The sequence below is a fragment of the Microdochium trichocladiopsis genome, assembly GCF_020744255.1.
Source record: "Microdochium trichocladiopsis strain MPI-CAGE-CH-0230 chromosome Unknown B0I36scaffold_9, whole genome shotgun sequence".
NCBI lineage: Eukaryota > Fungi > Ascomycota > Sordariomycetes > Xylariales > Microdochiaceae > Microdochium > Microdochium trichocladiopsis.
The window spans coordinates 1,933,642-1,951,873 of NW_025763552.1; the positions used below are offsets into that span (position 1 = coordinate 1,933,642).

The window sequence follows — 18,232 nt, forward strand, 5'->3', positions numbered from 1 at the left end:
GATCATTCCTCCCGCAGGCAGGCGAGTGCCGGCCGCATTTCTCACAGGCAATAATGCGCTTTCGCCATGAATGGGTCCAGGTGCTCCATTGTTCAACGCCAGAGAGGACGCATGTCTACGTGCCAGGAAACTGTGCCTTTTTCTCTATGTTTCGACAACACCGCAGGCCCCAATTCGTCTCATCACCACTCCACTGCATCGCGGCACTTCACTTTCTCCTGCATCAAAGTCCCCCAACCACTTACCATCACCAAGGATACCCCCTCTCACGATCAACGGCCTGGCAATGCCGTCCAACGCGAACTCGTCATCGCGCATCCCTCCTCCACGACCAGAAGACACCGCGGTGGTGACTGCGATCCGCGCAAAGTCGGAGCGTGTACAGCCGTGGCTCGTCAAGGTATGCAAACTGTTCCCGCAGACGACCAGGCCGTGCTTGCTGACAACCAATCTGCAATAGGTCTGCAACGTGCTCCACGACTTCTTCCAGAGCGAAATGACGGACCAGACCATTCCCGACATCGCTGAGATTCGCACAGAGTGCTCCAAGACCTCCCATCGCTCGCTGAGGCCATGTGCCGTGACGCCACTGGCGCCGAGCCGCCCAATCACGTGTCGTTCAAAAAGAAGGGCAAAAGCAAGAATAAAGGCAACAAGAAACACCAATACGGCCAACAGATCGATATTCACATCAACAAGCTCGTCCACCAGAGCCTTGCTGGCATCTTTTGCGTCTCAAACAAGATTTCCGAGCCAGGCGAGCGATTTCAACTCGCCAGCACGGGCAAGGAGTTTGAGAACTCGTGGGACCGACATCCTCGCAGCCGCGGACGCCGTGAAGGCTACCAGTCTTGTCTTTGGCGATACGCTCGGCAAGTTGCGTGAGCGCGTCGCGAACATGGCAGACTTCCTTGGACAAGTAGCTCGATGTAGCCCATTTTACCCTCTGAAAGACGCAGGTCGGCTAACCCGAGGTGGAGTTGAGATGGAGCAATGAAAGATCACCACATGCATAGAGCCCACGTAGCGATTGGCCACCCCTGAAATGAACTGACTGATCCTGCAAGGGCACAGTAGAAGATCAACACGTTGCCCGATCGTGACGCCCCACAAATATGACCATGTTGTCGATAATTCCCGTAAATACACCGCCATCTGCTTCCATCCCTCTCATCTCGCACGCCCGATGGCTGCCCTAAGTGTTCAGCCTCTGCACCACTTCCACCCTGTCTCTCGATCCTTCATCATGGCGTAAGGGCAATGAGAAAACCCGGGCTTGGTCGAAGCCGCTGTAAATCCGAAAGCATGCCGCTGATGACTATATCCCACAAGTCGGTCCTCCCCTAGATAAGAGCCTCGGCCTCAATCTCGACCACCATCTCCTCCAGAGCCAGCCGCCTGACCTCTACGCAGGTCCAGGTTGGTCGGTGATCCGGGCCTAGCTCCTTGAACGCCTTGGTCATCACCTCAAACGCCCCGGCAATGTCGGTGTGGAAACTGCGCACCGAAACGACGTTGTGCCAGCCCGCCGACGGCTCGGCAGCGCGCAGGGCGGCGAGGATGTTTTGCAGGGCCAGGGAGATCTGCTCCTTGGGGTCGGCCGCGACCTTGCCGTCCTTGTCCCAGCCGCCCTGCCCGGAGATGCGCAGGATATTGCCGATGCGGACTGCTTGGGAGTAGTGATATGTTTCGGCAAAGCTCTCGGTGCCGGGGTAGTTGGAGAACTGTGCCTTGGACATGGTGGAATGTGTATGCATGGATGGATGGATGGATGAATAGGAGGAAAAGTCTTGGCTTCCACTTGCGGCCTGCGCGAGTTTAATACTCAAAACAGTTTCCAGTCAGCCACAGTCTCAGCCAGCCTCGTTCGCGCCGGCGTAGATTTTGACTCTGCCAACTTCAACCTTCCGGCGGCATCGTGGCTTGGCGCCAAGCTGGTGGTCGCGGTCTCGAACAGGACACCCCCAAAGCTTATTTCCAGCTCCCTGGTCGCGGATTGCGGGGGCGGGCCGCGCTAGTGGGTCTGGCTTCCTGATGCGGAAACGCGATCCCGCTGCCGGGGAGCAGATATCAGAGCGCGGCCGGGTGTGGCCTGACGGCTCGCCACTGTGCACCCTTATCAGTGTCTCACAGGCCATCTGCCGTATCTGTGCAGCCATGGCCGCGTCACATTGTTTGGCACCCGCCAGGGATGTGCATGCCCAGAAGCCTTGATGTAGATAAGGTTCGGAGCAGCAACGCTTTCCGAACACAATACTTAACCCTGTGGTCCTCTCCTGCCGTGCACAGACAAGGGCAGAGTGCCCACCTGCAAGCGACAACAATCACCTGCCGCTAGGAAGACATCTAGACTCTCCACAGACTACCATGACTGATCGCCGCCATTCGTCGTCCGAGAAGGGCTCGGGCGCGGGCTCCCTCCCCGGCACCGCGCCGCTCGAGCAGCATGGCACGAACCAGACCGCCACCGTCGAGGACCTCCAGCTCAACGAGCTCGGCTACGTGCCGTCCTTTGCGCGCAACCGCTCCATGTTCACCATCCTCTTCATGTCGCTGTCCATTGCGGCCGTGCCATACGGGATCGGCGGGCCTCTGCTGTCGGGCATCATCGGCGGCGGGCCGCTGTCGCTGTGGCTGGGCCTCGTCGTCGTCATGATCCTCGACGGCTGCGTCGCAGTCTCCCTCGGCGAGCTGGCCTCGCGCTGGCCCACATCGGCCGGCACCTACTACTGGACGTACCAGCTCGCGTCCCTGCGGAGCGGCAGCAACGCGCAGCTCCTCTCGTACATCTGTGGCTGGACGTGGTGGGTGGGCAACGTCACCATCACGCTGTCGGTCAACTTTGGCTTCGCGTCGCTCATCGCGGCCACCGTCGCCATCTACAACCCAGACTGGACCGCCTCCGCCTGGCAGCTCCTCCTCATCTTCTACGCCATCTGCGTCGTCACCTTCTTCATCTGCTGGGCCGCCGACAGCTTCCTGCCGCTCATCGACACGGCCGCCGCCACCGCGACCCTCGTGACCGTCGTCGCCGTCGCCATCGCCCTGTCGGTAACCGCCATGGCCGGCCGCCACGACGGCGCGTACGCGTTCGCGCACTACGACGCCTCCCAGAGCGGCTGGGGCGACGGCTTCACCTTCTTCCTCGGCCTGCTCCCCCCCGCGTACACCTTCTCGGCCATTGGCATGATCTCGTCCATGGCCGAGGAGGTCCACCACCCGGAGGTCCAGCTCCCCAGGGCGCTCGTGTCGTGCGTCCCCGTCGGCGGCATCGCCGCGCTCATCTTCATCCTCCCCATCTGCTTCACTCTCCCGGACCTCGGCGACATCATCGCGTACTCGGCCTACGGCCAGGCCCTGCCGTACATTGTCTACACCGTCATGGGCACGCAGGCCGGCGCCGTCGTCATCATGACCCTCGTCCTGCTCGTCACCTTCTTCTGCTCTATTAGTATCACGACCACGGCCTCGCGCTGCACCTTCGCCTTTGCCCGCGACCGCACCGTGCCCATGTGGCGCCTCTGGTCGTCCGTGCCCTACGGCCGCCCCCTGCCGGCGCTCGCCCTCGTCACGCTGATCCAGATGCTGCTCGGGCTCATCAACCTCGGCAGCTCGAGCGCGTTCACCGCGTTTGTCTCGGTCGGGGTCATCGCGCTGGCCCTGGGATACCTGATCCCCATATCGATCAGCCTCGTCTCCGGCCGCAAGGAGGTGTCCAAGGCGCCGTGGAACGTGGGCGGGGTGATGGGCACGCTGGCCAACGTGGTCGCCATCGCGTGGATCCTCTTTGAGCTCGTCCTGTTCTCCATGCCCACCGTGCTGCCGGTCACTGCGATCTCGATGAACTACGCGTCGGTGGTGCTGGTGGGGTTTGCGGCCATCGGTGTCGGGCTGTACTACGGCTACGGCCGGAAGAGTGAGTTTTTTGTTGTGCTCTGAGCGCGTGATGCTGAGAGAGTGCTAATTGTGGACACAGACTTTCACGGACCCGGCATGTCGATTAACTAGGGCGGCGCGGCGTGACGGAGGTGGGAGGCTAGAGCGGGTGTTTATGGAACTAGCAGACTAGAGTTGCGCGCTAGCTGAGTAGACACTACTTTGTTGTCAAGGCCGGCATCTATGGAAGGCTGTCTTGATGGAGGTCCAAGCACAGCATCGAGTCACCAAACATATTGGCCAGCCGACCTGAATCTTCCCATGTGATCCAGTGTGTCAGTCTAGAAATGCACGTCCCAGTCTGTAGCGACAGTTTTATTAAAATGAGTGGGTGACCGAGACTTGATTCACTCGACGAGAAGGATCATTACGCCGGATATGCTACAGTTTATCATTTACACGTGTTATTACTGCCCTCATGCCGGCTAACTGACCCAGCTGCTTCTTGACCTTCCGCCAGTCTCTCATACCTCATCCATCTAAACGTCGCCGCCCTCTGCATCTTCATTACCTTCATTATTATCATCCCCATTACTGTCACTGTCGCTGTCATTGTTCCAGTGGGCGAAAATGGTAGAAGGCGGGAAAATGATAGACTCGAGAGCAATTTTCGTGTGAATAAGCTCGAGGTGGTTCTCCGACAGCGCGGCAGCGAACATTTCGCGAGCCAGACGCGCGACAGTCGGGTTGCCCATAAAAGCTTCAATTGACGCCACAAACTCGGCCGTCTGAGAGACGAGGCTGCGGTGGGGGACACCGCTGGGCCTGGCCGCGCCAGTGATCACGGGAGGTGTCACAGGCTCAGAGCTGGAGCTGGACCTATCGCGGAACGGATCGTCATCGTCAGAAGGCTCGCGAGCCGGGCCCTCCCTGGACCCGCCACTGATCCCGAGTCTGCCCAGATCGTGCTCTAGCCCTGCGTGGTTGTTGGGGGGGTGGCTGAGGCCGTGTGGAATAGCGTCGAGTCCGTCCTGGCGGGTCGACGGAATGTAGTGAGCAGGGTTACCGAAGGGCCAGTTAGTACGTTGACGGTGCGACGCGTGAGGTCGCGGGCTCTGAAGAAGACCTTGGCCCGGCTGCTCGCTCGGGTTGGAGAGAGCGCTTAGGCGGCGGCGGCGGCGGGTGCTTTCCGAAATGATTGATAACGCTTTCGCGGGTCTAGTGGGCGTGGTGGGATCCGACTCATCAGCCTCGTCGGCAGGAGGACTGGCATTATCGCCGGATCGGCCAGCGTGAGCGCGAGGAGTGAGGGTGTCCTCTTCGTCGAGTGTCGGGACCGAAGTCTCCTCATCTTCGAGTGGGAGATCTTCATCTCCATCCTGCAAATTGGCCAGTCGGTCCTCGGATTGCATTTCTTCTCTGTCGGCGAGAGCGTTTGCCTCATCCGAGGTCACGTCGAAAACAATGGGTTCGGGGGGCTGGCGTCGGACAAGATACGGGTCGTAGAAGGGGGGGGTCGACCTTCAGCTGGGAAAGCAACTCCAGAATTTGAGGGTAAGACTCGCTGACGAAGTTGTGCTTGGCCTGTTCACGGAGTCAGCTGGACAGCCTAGCGCGGAGCTATCGGATGCACTTACTCTGTTGCTGGTGATCGTCTCCAGGCGTATATTGACGCTTGCCCAGGCGAAGTCACTTAGATGACGTGGACGGAGCGGCCATCCACTTACCATGGTCTCACCATGTTCAGCGTGCCCAATGGAGAACGTGAGAGGGTGGCAGACGACGCCAACAATGGGCAGGGAGAGGAAGTCAGAAAGTGCAAGCACGAGCTCCTCTTTGAACTCGCCACTCCATTCGCCAGCTTGTGGGTTGTTGCACAGTGTCGCGCATGCTGTGAGAATACAGAAGATATAGAGCGATTCCCACGACTCTGTGTGAGAACCCCCGTTAGTGGTGCATCAAATAGATAGGGATGTCCGAACATACCTTCGGTAACATCGTGCCTGTTGCAGGACCTTCTCATTCTCTCAAAGCGCAAGCACATTTCAGTCTTGCACACGCGCCAGCTCCAGGTTCGCGGCATCGAACATGCTGTATCAAACCAAAAACATCCGTCTTTGCTTTCAGCCAAATAGACATTCCACTCAGTTTGCAGGGCTTGCGCCAATGCTCTAAGCCGAGCCTTCACACTATGGCTGGTTGACATGATGATTGCAGCACCAGACGACACATCGCGAAGGTCGAGCCAAGGGCCGTCAATATCATCCAGAACGCGTCTGAACGCTTCCTCTTGATGGTAGAGTACACGTGCTTGTGACATGCCGTGTTTCGCAATGTGCACAAGGATGAAGTTGTGCTTCTGGTAAAACTTTGCCATGGTGTCACAGAAGGTAACAAACTCAACCGTCCGCGCGCGAAGAGCCTCAAGCGCGCCGCCTCCGTTGATAATTTCTCGTGCATCGCGGATATATGCACCAAGACCGTCAAGAAACGCAGGTATGTAGACGTATTTGACCTGGTCGACTGGCGGAGTGGTGAGAGCGAGGTTGCCGGCAATGTGGCGTGGACCTCTGCCGTATCTGGGGTGATAGGCAAATCGGAGCACTGCATCGACGCTGGGAATCTCATGTCGTCTCTGGGACCTTGTGGCCCTGTGCTCAACCGGGAGAGTTTCTGCGCGCCCTGCGGCATGAGTGTTCGGAAAGTTCGCTGAATTCTCGGGAAACCATGGCCGGGCCTCTGTGAGAGTGCTCAGTCTTTATGCAGGGGAAGCACTCGGCACCATAGTGTGTGTTGTCAACTCCCGGGCTCATAACCAGAAGGAAGAGGTGGACGGTGCAAAATGTTCGATCATTCCGTCTCCTTCTGACCAGGCGGGAGGCCCTATTCTTATAGATTTAGAGAACCATTGATCTCTGCCTGAGGGCTTGATTGCCGGACAATCATTCTAGAACACTAGATCATAATGAAACAAACAATAGGAAACACCTGAGGCACTCCATCATGAGCATCATTCCTCCGCACCTCCGCACACTCTTGCTTAAGGCGCCACCAGCCATCAATGCATGACAGCCCATCAATGGATGCCTTGCGATTGCTGTTGTATTGTCTCGGGTCAAAGTCAGCCCGCCTCGAGCTCAGCAACAAGCGCATGCGCAGCATTCAGGTCTTGAATCATGAGCCGCGTGGGATGCTGGCAGCATGGACGTTTGCAAGACACGTGGGATGATTAGAGGCTGGCAGGCCAGCACATGGAGAGTGAGTTCTGGATAGAGTTCTCCGTGGGAGTTCGCACAGCCCTCGGGATGGCTGGCTTCCCCGAGCACAATGTTATATTTCAATATCAATATCAATATATATCAAGAATGTAAATGTCTCCCCTGTCCACGCCGGCAGCTGCACTGCTGCTCCAAATAACATATGTTCTAGAACGAAAGTGTAGAATGTATATCGTCTGACTCTTTTGGTTCCTTCGTCGCCGCCAATTTTGCTGACTGGCTCGCCCACTCATGAGGCCGACCTCTGAGCCACGGCGCTGCCACGCCATCACCAGCGAAACCCAGCCCGTGTCTCGGTGTCTTTTTTACTGGAAGTCGTTACGCAGCTGAGCGACCGCATCGGCAATGTCCTGGCCAGACGCCTCGCCAGACCCGAGATGCACTCCGTCGGGGACCGAGAAATAGGCCACGCTCACAACGCCAAAGACGTGGTAAGGAGTGTATCCCCACTGCATTGCAGATGTTATTAGCTTGCATCATATCATTTGGTACCAGAAGGACTTACAGGAGCCCAGATGGAGCTTCCAGACTGGCCACCGGCGACCTTGGCGTTCGTCCACAGGGGGCCGTCGGGGCCACAACCGCCGTAGCGGTCCATTGTGATCGTGTCATGGCAGTACAAGCTACCTCCGTTCTCCTTGCTACCAGGGTAGCCGCATGAATGAATAAAAGGCCAGTCCTTCATATCATCGCCCGGGGCGCGGGCGCCGAGGTAGCCGGTGCGGTCGCCGGCGCGATCGGCGAGTACGACGATCGCCCAGTCCGACTTGAGCTCACAGTCTCCCTGGCCGCGCGACGGCTTGAAATAATGCGTGGGCCAGAAGCTGCCATAGGCGTTGTCGTTGCCGTTGTTGAACAACGGTGAGAACCTGATGGCGTGGTTGTCCTCGCTGTGGAGTATGGTCAGAACACCCCCAGAAAGCCTAGAAACCCACAGATGACTTACGGAATGCAGTGCTGCGCGGTAAGGACAAGACGAGGTCCAACTAAAAGGTTATGGTTAGCTTGAAAGCTCGAGCTCTAAAACTCAGAATCCAAGACACACCCAGAGTGCCACTGCAGATGACGCCCTCGGGCCACGTAAAGCGGCCAATGGCTCGCCAGGGGAAGTCCCCGCTGGTCTGGCGCCAGGAGTCGACAACGTCGCGCTTGTCCGAGGCAGCACCCGACTGGGGGTCGGTGCCGACGAAGAAGTCGACCGCCTCGGTGGCGTTGAGCCCCATGAGTCCGGCAAAGTCGGCGTGGCTCAGCTCCTGGATCGGGGCTGCGGGTGCGGGAGCGTCGGCGAAGAGGGCAGCCGCGCTCTCCGGGTCGTAGCCGACCTCGTAGTCGTTGCCGTTCCAGGTGATGGTGGTGGTGCCGGGGGCGCCGTCATCGCGGCGGCGGTGGGAGGAAGACGAGGGCTTCGAGGGGAGGGCAGAGGCCGTTGAGCCCATGGCCAGGGCGGCGATGAAGCCGCTTAGCAAGGTGGAGGCAACCATTTTGAGAGAGAACAATAGAGGAGATTTTCGCGGGCTGATCTTTGGAGACTAAGCTGTGACTGTGAAGCTGCTGCTCTGAGAATTTTCGGCTGACCAAGTGACGATCGCCAGCTTCTTTTATACTGAGCCAAGTTGACCACATTTTCTGCTCATGATGCTGCACCTCGACCGGTGTGATCCTGTGGGCGTGTTTCTGACCAACATCGTTGCAGTCGCCGCTCCTCATGTCGAGCCCAGGTAGCTTTCAAAAGACGCCTGCTGTTCCTTCCTCTCGTAACACCATCAGCACGGCATCGCCCGCTCACGCACTCGGCCGTCGTTGTAGTATTCGTTACCCGGCCGGGTATCTCTCCGTACACCCCGGCCAGCCTTGGCAGCTGAGAGGCGCAGTACGGACCCTTACGAGTGGCCCGTTGCCAGGGGTCGAATGCTCGGGGGCGGGACTTGATTGACGCCGTTGTCCAATGAGGATTTCCTGCGTGCTACATAGTCCTGTGGCAGGGGTAGGCAGAGGCAACGTGCCAGTGCGCGTTAATACATTGGGTGGTCGAGCACCGGGGACGACAAAAAGCCATGTCGCGTCGCAGCCAACCGTCCTCGTATCAATGTGCAGTTTCCCCCAAAAAGGACAGCCCTCACAAGGACAACAGTCCTAGATGTCGCCTCTTTGTGGCCAGCAACGGCCTGGTGGCTATTAGCCTTTATGAATCTTGCAAGTGTGTTTCGTTGCTCCTCAGATAGCTTCACAGCCTGGGTTCTGAACCCTCTCAATCTTTTTCTAATTGTGATTCCTCAACAGAAGCCGGGCCGCTGCTCGTCAGGGTTTACTGCAAGCTTCTTCTACTTGGACACCTGAAGCGAGGCTCTGGCCCCCAAAGCGCCGCCCCTTCACTCCGCATCCGGCACATCCGCGCAGGACATGCGATCGGGGGCCTTCACACCTCTCCCAAAGATGACCGGGCCAGATTCACATGGGTCACGTACCCGAAAGCCACACATTGTGCTTACGGACTTACTCAGGGTCAAGAAAGCATCTCAGCCGGTCTGGGCTCCTCTGATGGGGGCCGCTCCTTCGCTGAGGGCGCGCGTGCCATTGGGTAGCCTTCGACAATTACGAGGCTTTGATGGCAACCGCGTTGTCAGGCGTCGGGGCCAAGCACAGCGAGCGGTCGAGGTGCTTGCGTGATGGCCAGGGACCGTCGAGACGATCAAGCCAGTGAGATTTGCATAACCGGGGTCGTGATCATACCCGGCAAGTGTGATGCCGCTTGGGAGAATCGCAACCTTTGCCGGCGGGAAGACCCTTCTTCCGGTTGGGCTGCCACTGCCACCGACGGGGATGACAAGTCGACGTCGGGGTCGACAGAGACCGCCGCGTTGCGTCTTGTGTTTTTGCTGCCATTGGCTGCTCCTGCCTTGGCCCCGACGATGCTCACTCGGATTGCATCGTCCGAGATACTCAGTCGGCCTGTTGTCCTTACAGATGGAAGCTCTCGCAGTAAGCCGAGTGTTGTCGACCGGGAAACGCTGGATGTCATTGTCGTTGAGCAGACGTTCCCCTCATCTTCATGGCTGCGGGCAGGGCCAGTTTCCAGTAGCACCGACGCCGTGGCAGAGGCTCCAACTGCATTGCTCAAGCCCATGCTCCCAATTTCACATGGCTTCACGCCAAATGAACAGAGCGTGCTCTCACTCGTCCACCGCACCACACAGCTCCCGCGTGCATTGACTTTAAGGGTCTAAGTAGCTGAAAATGTCTGGGGCAGTGCTTAAATAAAGTTCCCCGGCATAGCATGTCCCTGCCAGGTGCGTAAACATGTCCATTGGTGCGTGCTCTCGGCCAGCCCCCTGTCACTCCCCCGGGGGGCATCGTATTATCCACCAGACAGATCCGACAACCTACGTGGACGCTCATTGGATCAACGTCCCGCCCACAAGTATGGGGATGATGCATGGAACGATCCATCAGGGGCAGGCAGCTGCCAAGACGGACCCCGGGACGTGAAGACAGACGACTGCCACGGCGGCATACGAGGGAGGACGATATCGACAGCGTTATGGCGACGACAAGGCCATGTTCCGAGGTACGACGAGGTCAACATCGTGGCCCTTTCGGTTGACTTACGACTCATGGGCAGACAGATGCTTGGCGGACTATTAACGAAAGCCTGCGCAGTCAACGAAAGCATGTGCAGCGAACAACATAAAAGAGGCCGACGACCACCTCTCGATTGACCAGAAGCTCCTAGTCCACCACCAGCTTCGCCCAACCGCAGCCTGTTTCTTCAAGATCGCCTCTCAGGACTCCCTCCGCCACTCAACCACAATGGTCGCAACGGCCATCCTCAACGGCCTCGTCGCCGCCCTGGCCATGGGCTCAACCGTCGCTGCCGCCCCGTCCAAGCCTTCCTCCTCCCGTCGTGACGAAGCTGCTCCCGGCACCACCACCATCACCTGGAACGGCAACGACTATGAGGTCGGCTACGACCCGGAGCGCGCCGCTGCCATCTTTGCCGATGCCGCCTTCCCTGCGGGTGCCATCCCTAGGCTGACCGAGGCGGATCTCGCTGCCATCGCCTCTGTCACCGGGCTCAATGCCACCGCGGCTGCCGACTTCTTCGTGGGCACCGAGCCTCAGTCGGACGATGCCGCCGCTGCCGACAAGCGCGACTGGAGCGAATCGTGGCACCAGACAAACTCAGACTTCCCCTACCGGGCGCTTGGCCGCATCACCTGGCAGAACGGAGCAGTCTGCAGTGGTACTCTTGGTATGTCTCTGGGGATCTGGGCGTTTTCTGAGGGGACCTGCTAACATTGGACCTCTAGTCGGCTCGCGTCTGGTCCTTACAGCAAGCCACTGCATCCCGTAAGTCTTGCCTCCTATATCGACGCTGTTGTGGGCAAAGAACTGACAAATCGCCCCTTGAAGCCCCGACAACTCGGCCGTGTCCTTCTCGCCATGGTACAACTACGGCAACGATGCAACCTTTGGCACCTACTGGGCAACTCATTATCTATCCTACGGGGGTGGTGATGGCTCCTTCTGCCAAATAAAGAACGACTGGGCTCTTATTGTGATTAGCGAGCGAGTCGGCCAGCTTCTTGGCTACCTCGGAGCCCGCAACGTGGGTGATGATATGCTGAATTGGCCCTATGTGCATAGCTGTGGATATCCCGGCGCCAAGGGCAGCGGGCGTGACATGTACTGCCACAACAACATCAGGGTGGACAGCTACGGAGGCTGCGGTGCCGATGGCCCCGTTCTTTCAAACGCCTTGGTCTATGGCGGACAGTCCGGCTCGGGGACCTGGACGCCCTTTGGCGGTTCCCCATACTCTGTCTTTGGCGTCGTCAGCGCCTCGATCGGGGCCCCGTACGACCAGACCGGCCATGCTTCTGGCCAGAGCATCCCGGAGGCGGTCCTCTACATGCGCAGCGAATTTCCGTAGGCGGTCCGAACTTGAGCACATCTCGGCATCCGTCAGGATGGCGAGGTCTCTTTGTTTTGTAAAGGCCAATGCCTTTGCACAGCTTATGGGAAGAGCGAGTCGCGGTGGACTGTGGGATAGATGGAGCCGGCCAGTTCAGAGTCATGGCGACGGAGGAAAGGCGATAGACCATAGCGCAGGACAAACCTGACTACTGCGGTGGCATGGAAAAGCTTGCAGCCTGGACAGGCGACACTTTGAATTCTTGACGTACATTTATATACAATGAATTTTGCCGCTTGGCGCCCTCTAACCACTCTGGAGTTGCTGACTTATGAGAATAACCTTAATCTTCGTGACACTGTCTGTGCTGTTTGTTTCAAAAACGATTTGTTAAAATCCCAGGGCTCCTGATTGCCCTTATAGCCAGCGCCAGACCGGCTGCGGTGGTCGCGCGCGATGTGACTGGGAGAATCCATTCAAGTGTTTGGCAGCAAGCCAGGGGTCGAATCTAGACAGCTTGGGCCGCCGGAGTACAAGAAAGCATGGTTTCCTCTCCAGACTGGCGTGCGAGGTCCAGAGGGACAAGGGACAAAGCCTGTCACGGCGATGAGGACGGTGTGAATAATTCTCTTATCATCTTCAGAGCAAAATTGGACAGGAGGCGGTTGCCTCTCTCTAAGGATTCATCTACGAAGCCTACTTCAAGACGCTATACTCGCCAAAGACACTCGCTGTGACTTGTTGCTGGCGAGATCCATGCTTCCATATGCATGTTCCTGCTAGTATGAGGGCCAAGTGTGGCCCTGGCTCGGTCTGTGACCAGCATCAAATGGGATCCTCTCCAGGAAGCTCGAGACTGCCTTCGCGACCAGCGCCGTGTCGGCTGCGGTGGTCGTGAGATGCCTCTTGAGTCAGGGATATCTCCGAAAGAAGGCTCGGGACGCTTCCGAGCGTCAGCCTTCGTGGACTGTAGCCTATCGCTCTCGTGCCGTGGCGATATCTCGTACTGCGCGACTCCTGTGGCGTTGTGATTTGAGGCGCGTGGTTCCCCCTGGCGTACCCGATGCAGGCAGTCCGCGTTGTGCTTTCTGGATGCACACGCTGCTAGTTTCTGTAGGCAACCTTGGTTCGTGCACCTGCTCGCCACTGGACGCGTCACATGGACGGCGCCCGTTTGCCTCGTCGACTATCCGTCAATGTATAATGTTCATCTTTCGCGATCTCAAACCGCATCAAGTAATCCGCTGTCTCTTGTGCCGCGTACTCGTCCCATTGCTCTTCCGCTTCATCGGTGCTGTCGCTCTTCCTTCTTTCGTCCTCGTCTCTGCTGACCTCAACGAATACCGCGTAGCAGGTCTCGCCACTGAGTCGTCTGTGAGCACGTCGGCCGACTTTCTCTTCCGTGTCGCCGGCTTTTGTCTCTCGTGTGTCCCGGCCCTTGGCTTCCGAGACAGCTCGATAAGCTTCAGAGGCTTCCTCTCGTACGGCGCGAGCTCGGGTAGGACAAACTGCCTCAGCCTCGGCGACGCACGCAGTGGCGAGTCGTTGCCCACAATCTCTGGGCGCAGAGTATGCTGGTCGATGACCGAGCTGTCGCTGTCCGAAGTCATCGAGTCCTCGACCGTGCTGACCAGCGAGAGGTCGGCCTCGTCGTCAAGCGGCGGTGGCGTCAACGGCTCCTGCACTGTGGGTTTGGATTCGGTCTCGGTAACAGCGGGCAGCGCGGCCTCTCCGTCCTCACGGGCGACGAGCCCACCAAAGAATCGGACGATGGCATCGAGCGAGCGGTGGCGGAAGAAGGCGACGCTATCGGCCCAGGTGCTGGCGGAGGATGCGCCATCAAAGACACCCGGCGAGGCAGTCACGCGGAGGGCGACGTGGTCGAGCGCGGCAATCATCTCGGTGAGGCGCTCCTTTTGGCGGATGGCCATGCGGCGGTGGAAGTCGGCGGTGTCGGCGGCGGCGGCGGCGGCCTCGCTGATGTCGTGGTGGAAGGCCTCAAAGTCCTGGAGGGGTGCGCGGTAGGTGTTGTATTGCTCGTGGAGAGAGGTGAAGAGGTCGTTGGGCTGCAGGCCGAGCTTCCACCACGGCCAGCGCCAGGCCGGGTGCGCAGCCCAGTCGTCGGGGGTCTCGAGGACAGGGTGCCACGGCTCCATCCTGGGGCGTATCGGTGGGTGGTTGGGTGTGGCAGCTCGCAGTGTTGATGCTGAGTCCGAGGTGCACACTTGGAGAGTTCGGCGCGGGTGTGCTCGTGACAGCACGTACCTGCACGGTGTGAGAGTGCGCGGCCGGCGCTGTGGCTGGCCGGGAGATGCTGAGTCAGCTGTGGCTGGCGGGTCACCGCCTGCGCAGGACCGTGTCCACACCGTGCTCACACTTGCACTTGCACCACTTGCCCGCACCCACCACCACCGCCGCCACTATCAAGACGCCTAACGACCACGACTCACGCTGCTGCTGCTGCTGCTTCTGGCACAGTGATGCATAGGGCTCCTCTTGAATGCCTCGAGGCGGGAACAATGGCTCACTCACCGAGCAGTTTGACGGCTCCACCAACCCGTTCTCGGACAGCTTCATCGAGCGGCGGCTCGCCCTGGTGTCTGATGTGAATGTCAGCGAAAGGACGGAACCACACCCTGATGGCTTTGTAGAGGCCGCAATTGAAAAGGACGCCTCCTGCTGGCAGGATGTTCCCATCAACCAGCTGAGCACTCACAACCTCGACCCGTCCTGCCGCCTGCTGCTCCAGCCTGCAAACGAGGTGGACATACAGGTCGCCCCAGAGACATCCTCTGCAAGATGGATGACCTTGGCCACCCTGGAGGGGCATGACCCGGTCACATGCCTCGCTATCTGTCAGGGGCCAGCAGAGCCAAGTGTGAAGATCAGCCTGCCCATCCCGATGGAGGTGTTCTTTGACTCACAGACCGACGCTGTCGAGATCCGCAACCGATCTCCAGACACCTTGCTTGACTTTCGCCGTGTCGACGACGACGACGACGACGACGACGACGGAGACGACGGACATGTACCGGTGGCGCCATTTGCCTCCGATCGCTTCAGCCCAGGAGCCTGGGCCGTCTCCGGCTTTGGCAGGGCCCCCGCCCTCCAGTTCGTCCTCTTCCCTCGCAAGCACCGCCTCGAGATTGTGCAGCAGAGCCTGGGCCTGCTGCAAGACAGTGCTGGCAGCAAGAGGCGCTTCTCGGCAAGGATCCGGCAGCAGTCGCTCACACGGTCTGGCCAAAGCCAGTCACAGCTCTGGGACGTGGTCAAGCCCGTCAAGTCACTCACCGAGGCAGTGGGCGCACAGACCGTCAGAATCACCGGCACCGACGGGACCGACTATACCATCTTCCGCATGTCCAACGCCGGGCCCAGCGCCTCTGCCGACGTGTTCGCGGCCCGCCTCAGCCAGTACCAAGGCCAGCTCGTGGTTGTCAAGGTGCTGAAGCCGGGCCCATCTTCTGCTGCCAGTCGGGCCCTCAACTGGGCTCGCGAGTACCGCATCCACGAGCGGCTTCGATCCGTGAGTTGTGCCGCGCAAAGAGACGGCAGAAGCCGAGGGCTGACACATACACATTCACATTCCCACAGGACACCATCGTGCAGCTCTACGGAGGCGACGCCCGCATCGACGCGCTGTTCCTCGCACACATCAACGCCAAGGACCTCGCCCACCAGTCGTGGTGCGAGAGGGGAGTGTTCCAGGGCACCGGCGGCGACGCGCGGCGCATTCTCGAGGACATGGCCCGGGCCCTGGCCTACCTGCGGACCGAGAAAGTCCTGCACAACGACATCAAGCCGCGCAACATCCTCTACAGCCGCTCGACAGGCGCCACCCTCATCGACTTTGGCCTGGGCAGCTCTGACGGCGACGCTCCTTCGTCGGGGGGCACACCCTGGTATGTCCCGCCAGAGTTCCTGGCCAGCGGCGCGCGGGCGGCACCTGCGGATGTCTGGGCTCTGGGCATCGTCATGCTCTACCTCTTCAACAAGGTGCCGCTGCCAGACAGCGGCAAGGAGGTGGCGGCGTGGCAGATCAGAGAAGTCGCGACCGGGCGCACGGCTTCCGCCGAGTGCATGGCACAGTGGCTGAGGCGTGTCGAAAAGGCTCGACGGGCACTTGCGGCGGATCAGGGCATCGATTCTATTGTACTACAGATGCTGCAGCCCTCCCCGCACGAGCGGATCCACGCGCGGGAGCTGCTCCGCCAGCTGGAGGAGTTGGGGACGTGATTGCTTTCTAAGAGATCTAATCTACCGGGCTATCATTACACACTCGAGATCACCTTTTTTTCCCCCCGTCTAGTCTCCCACTTCCTCCAAACTCAAGACTTGCCAAAGACGCCCTCGGGCCGGACCGCCTTGGCGCCAATGGCAATGAGCCCGCCGGCCAAGCACACGGCGCCGCCAAAGTAGCTGGCCTCCTCGAACCCGCCGTATTTCGCAACCAGCGCACCATCGACGGGCGGGCCGATCAGAGGACCGATGGCAGCCAGGGCCGTTCCCATGCCCATGTAGCTGCCAAACTCGCGCGGGTCGCTGGTCGTGCCGGTGATGGCGGCGATCGCCGCCGAGAAGATGGAGCCGGAGAAGAAGCCGAAAATGACGCTGTAGACGACGAAGCCGGCGGTGCTGGTGACGAGGTTGAAGCAGAAGATGATGATGCCCGAGGACACGCCGGCGAGCACCATCATGTTGAGGCGGCCGTACTTGTCGGCGAGGATGCCCGGGATTACGCGGCCAAAGGTGGACGCGCCGTTGACCATGGCGATGAGGTAGCCGGCGAGCGCGGGCTCGACGCCCCTGGAGACGGCGTAGACGGGCAGGAAGAAGAGCGGGGTGAACATGCCGACGAGGGAGAGGGCAAAGGACAAGACGATGAGGAGCCACTGCTTGTTCTTGAAGGCGGAGAGCAGCCAGAAGTTGGTCTTGCGCGGGGGCACGCGGGGCACGACGGCGATGGCGCAGAAGAGCATGAACGGCATCATGATGAAGCCGACGACGCGGACCGTCCAGCCGAAGCCCAGGTCGCTCTCGTTGAAGAGCTTGGCGAGGATGATGGGGAACACGATGCCGCCGACGGACGAGCCGGCGACGACCATCCCCAGGGCGACGCCGCGCTTCTTGTCGAACCACTGGGAGACGGAGGCCATGCCGGGGAGCTGCAGCATGCCCTGGCACAGGCCCATGAGCACGCCCTGGACGAGCATGATCTGCCAGTACTCGGTGCAGAGGCTGAGCATCATGACGGCAAACAGGTAGCCGACGGCGGCGGGCCGGAGGACGATGGCGCCGTACCGGTCAAACAGGGGGCCGGCGATCAGGCCGACGGACAGCTGGAGGAAGATGGAGATGGAGCCGATCCAGGCGACGTCGTCGGGCGAGCGCGAGGCCAGCTGGTGGGTGAGGTAGTACTGCTGGAAGGTGCCAAACGAGTTGGCGAAGCCGAGGGTGCAGAACGTGATGCAGCTGGCGCCCGCGGCGACGGACCAGGCCTTGAGGCCGCCATCGGGGGCCGTCGAGGGCGGTGGCTGTCCGTCGGTCTTGGCAGGGACATTGGCCGTGCTGCTGTCGGAGACGAAGCCCGCCTCGCCCGTGCCGTCACGGGAGGGGAGGTCGGTCTTCTCCTGAAGGGGCTGAGAGGGCTGAGAAGGAGCGGCTGCCATCTTGGTGGTGAGTTGTCGTGCTGGAGATGGCTATTATTAGGAAAATAATAGCAGCAGTGTCGTAGACGTTGCTGGTCTGTGTTGATGCCCGTTGGAGAGGAAAAGCCAAGAGGGTAGAAGCGTGAAACTGGCATCTTATAGCAGACCGGGCCCCCGGGATGCTCGTTCAGATTGTGTCATGAATGGCGGCGGCCCGGACGGACATAAGCGGCTCGGGCGTGTCTAGCAGGCGGGCGGGCAGGCAGCCACTTGTTAGATCCCGCATCGGTTAATAATTATCAATCTGCAGCCGCAAAAGGGCCTGTCCCTGTCGACACATGCGAGTGATGAGCCAACATATTCCCCCCCGGCGTGTGGCTTAAGACCCACTCCTCCTTTCCGCCGGCCCAGTCAGCGTGCACCGGCCGCCCGAGCCCGAGGCGGAGATAAGAGTCGGGAAATTCACTTCAGGGGTGGGTCGTCGGCAAATTGCGTCTGTCCGACATCAACCACCACTT

At 59.7% G+C, this 18,232-nt stretch overlaps 8 protein-coding genes across 8 annotated transcripts; 4 read left to right on the forward strand and 4 right to left on the reverse strand.

Annotated features, from left to right (window-relative positions):
- Positions 1-1,039: 1,039 nt before the first annotated feature.
- Positions 1,040-1,909, reverse strand: B0I36DRAFT_332358 (endoribonuclease L-PSP). The gene has a single exon (XM_046155099.1). The coding sequence runs from the start codon at positions 1,755-1,757 to the stop codon at positions 1,344-1,346; it is 414 nt and encodes a 137-aa protein (XP_046008531.1). The 5' UTR covers positions 1,758-1,909; the 3' UTR covers positions 1,040-1,343.
- Positions 1,910-2,229: 320 nt separating this feature from the next.
- B0I36DRAFT_295738 (amino acid/polyamine transporter I) lies at positions 2,230-4,268 on the forward strand. The gene is made up of 2 exons (XM_046151868.1): positions 2,230-3,916; positions 3,977-4,268. The coding sequence occupies exons 1-2, from the start codon at positions 2,368-2,370 to the stop codon at positions 4,006-4,008; spliced, it is 1,581 nt and encodes a 526-aa protein (XP_046008532.1). The 5' UTR covers positions 2,230-2,367; the 3' UTR covers positions 4,009-4,268.
- A 147-nt stretch (positions 4,269-4,415) lies between these two features.
- On the reverse strand, positions 4,416-8,635 carry B0I36DRAFT_353166 (uncharacterized protein; the record flags this gene model as incomplete). Its single annotated transcript, XM_046157183.1, has 7 exons — positions 4,416-5,354; positions 5,604-5,767; positions 5,863-6,518; positions 7,464-7,603; positions 7,660-8,077; positions 8,101-8,140; positions 8,200-8,635. 7 exons carry the CDS (start codon positions 8,633-8,635, stop codon positions 4,416-4,418), a joined length of 2,793 nt encoding a protein of 930 aa, XP_046008533.1.
- Positions 8,636-9,820: 1,185 nt separating this feature from the next.
- Positions 9,821-10,378, forward strand: B0I36DRAFT_416923 (uncharacterized protein; the record flags this gene model as incomplete). Its single annotated transcript, XM_046162092.1, has 1 exon — positions 9,821-10,378. One exon carries the CDS (start codon positions 9,821-9,823, stop codon positions 10,376-10,378), a length of 558 nt encoding a protein of 185 aa, XP_046008534.1.
- Positions 10,379-10,961: 583 nt separating this feature from the next.
- B0I36DRAFT_366885 (uncharacterized protein) lies at positions 10,962-12,084 on the forward strand (the record flags this gene model as incomplete). The annotated part of the gene is made up of 3 exons (XM_046159372.1): positions 10,962-11,403; positions 11,462-11,501; positions 11,565-12,084. The coding sequence occupies 3 exons, from the start codon at positions 10,962-10,964 to the stop codon at positions 12,082-12,084; spliced, it is 1,002 nt and encodes a 333-aa protein (XP_046008535.1).
- Positions 12,085-13,221: 1,137 nt separating this feature from the next.
- B0I36DRAFT_366886 (uncharacterized protein) lies at positions 13,222-14,222 on the reverse strand (the record flags this gene model as incomplete). Its single annotated transcript, XM_046159373.1, has 2 exons — positions 13,222-13,429; positions 13,552-14,222. 2 exons carry the CDS (start codon positions 14,220-14,222, stop codon positions 13,222-13,224), a joined length of 879 nt encoding a protein of 292 aa, XP_046008536.1.
- Positions 14,223-14,467: 245 nt separating this feature from the next.
- On the forward strand, positions 14,468-16,348 carry B0I36DRAFT_165419 (kinase-like domain-containing protein). Its single transcript, XM_046148718.1, has 2 exons — positions 14,468-15,592; positions 15,661-16,348. Exons 1-2 carry the CDS (start codon positions 14,567-14,569, stop codon positions 16,300-16,302), a joined length of 1,668 nt encoding a protein of 555 aa, XP_046008537.1. The 5' UTR covers positions 14,468-14,566; the 3' UTR covers positions 16,303-16,348.
- A 46-nt stretch (positions 16,349-16,394) lies between these two features.
- On the reverse strand, positions 16,395-17,735 carry B0I36DRAFT_251087 (major facilitator superfamily domain-containing protein; the record flags this gene model as incomplete). The annotated part of the gene is made up of 1 exon (XM_046150589.1): positions 16,395-17,735. The coding sequence occupies one exon, from the start codon at positions 17,733-17,735 to the stop codon at positions 16,395-16,397; it is 1,341 nt and encodes a 446-aa protein (XP_046008538.1).
- Positions 17,736-18,232: the final 497 nt, after the last annotated feature.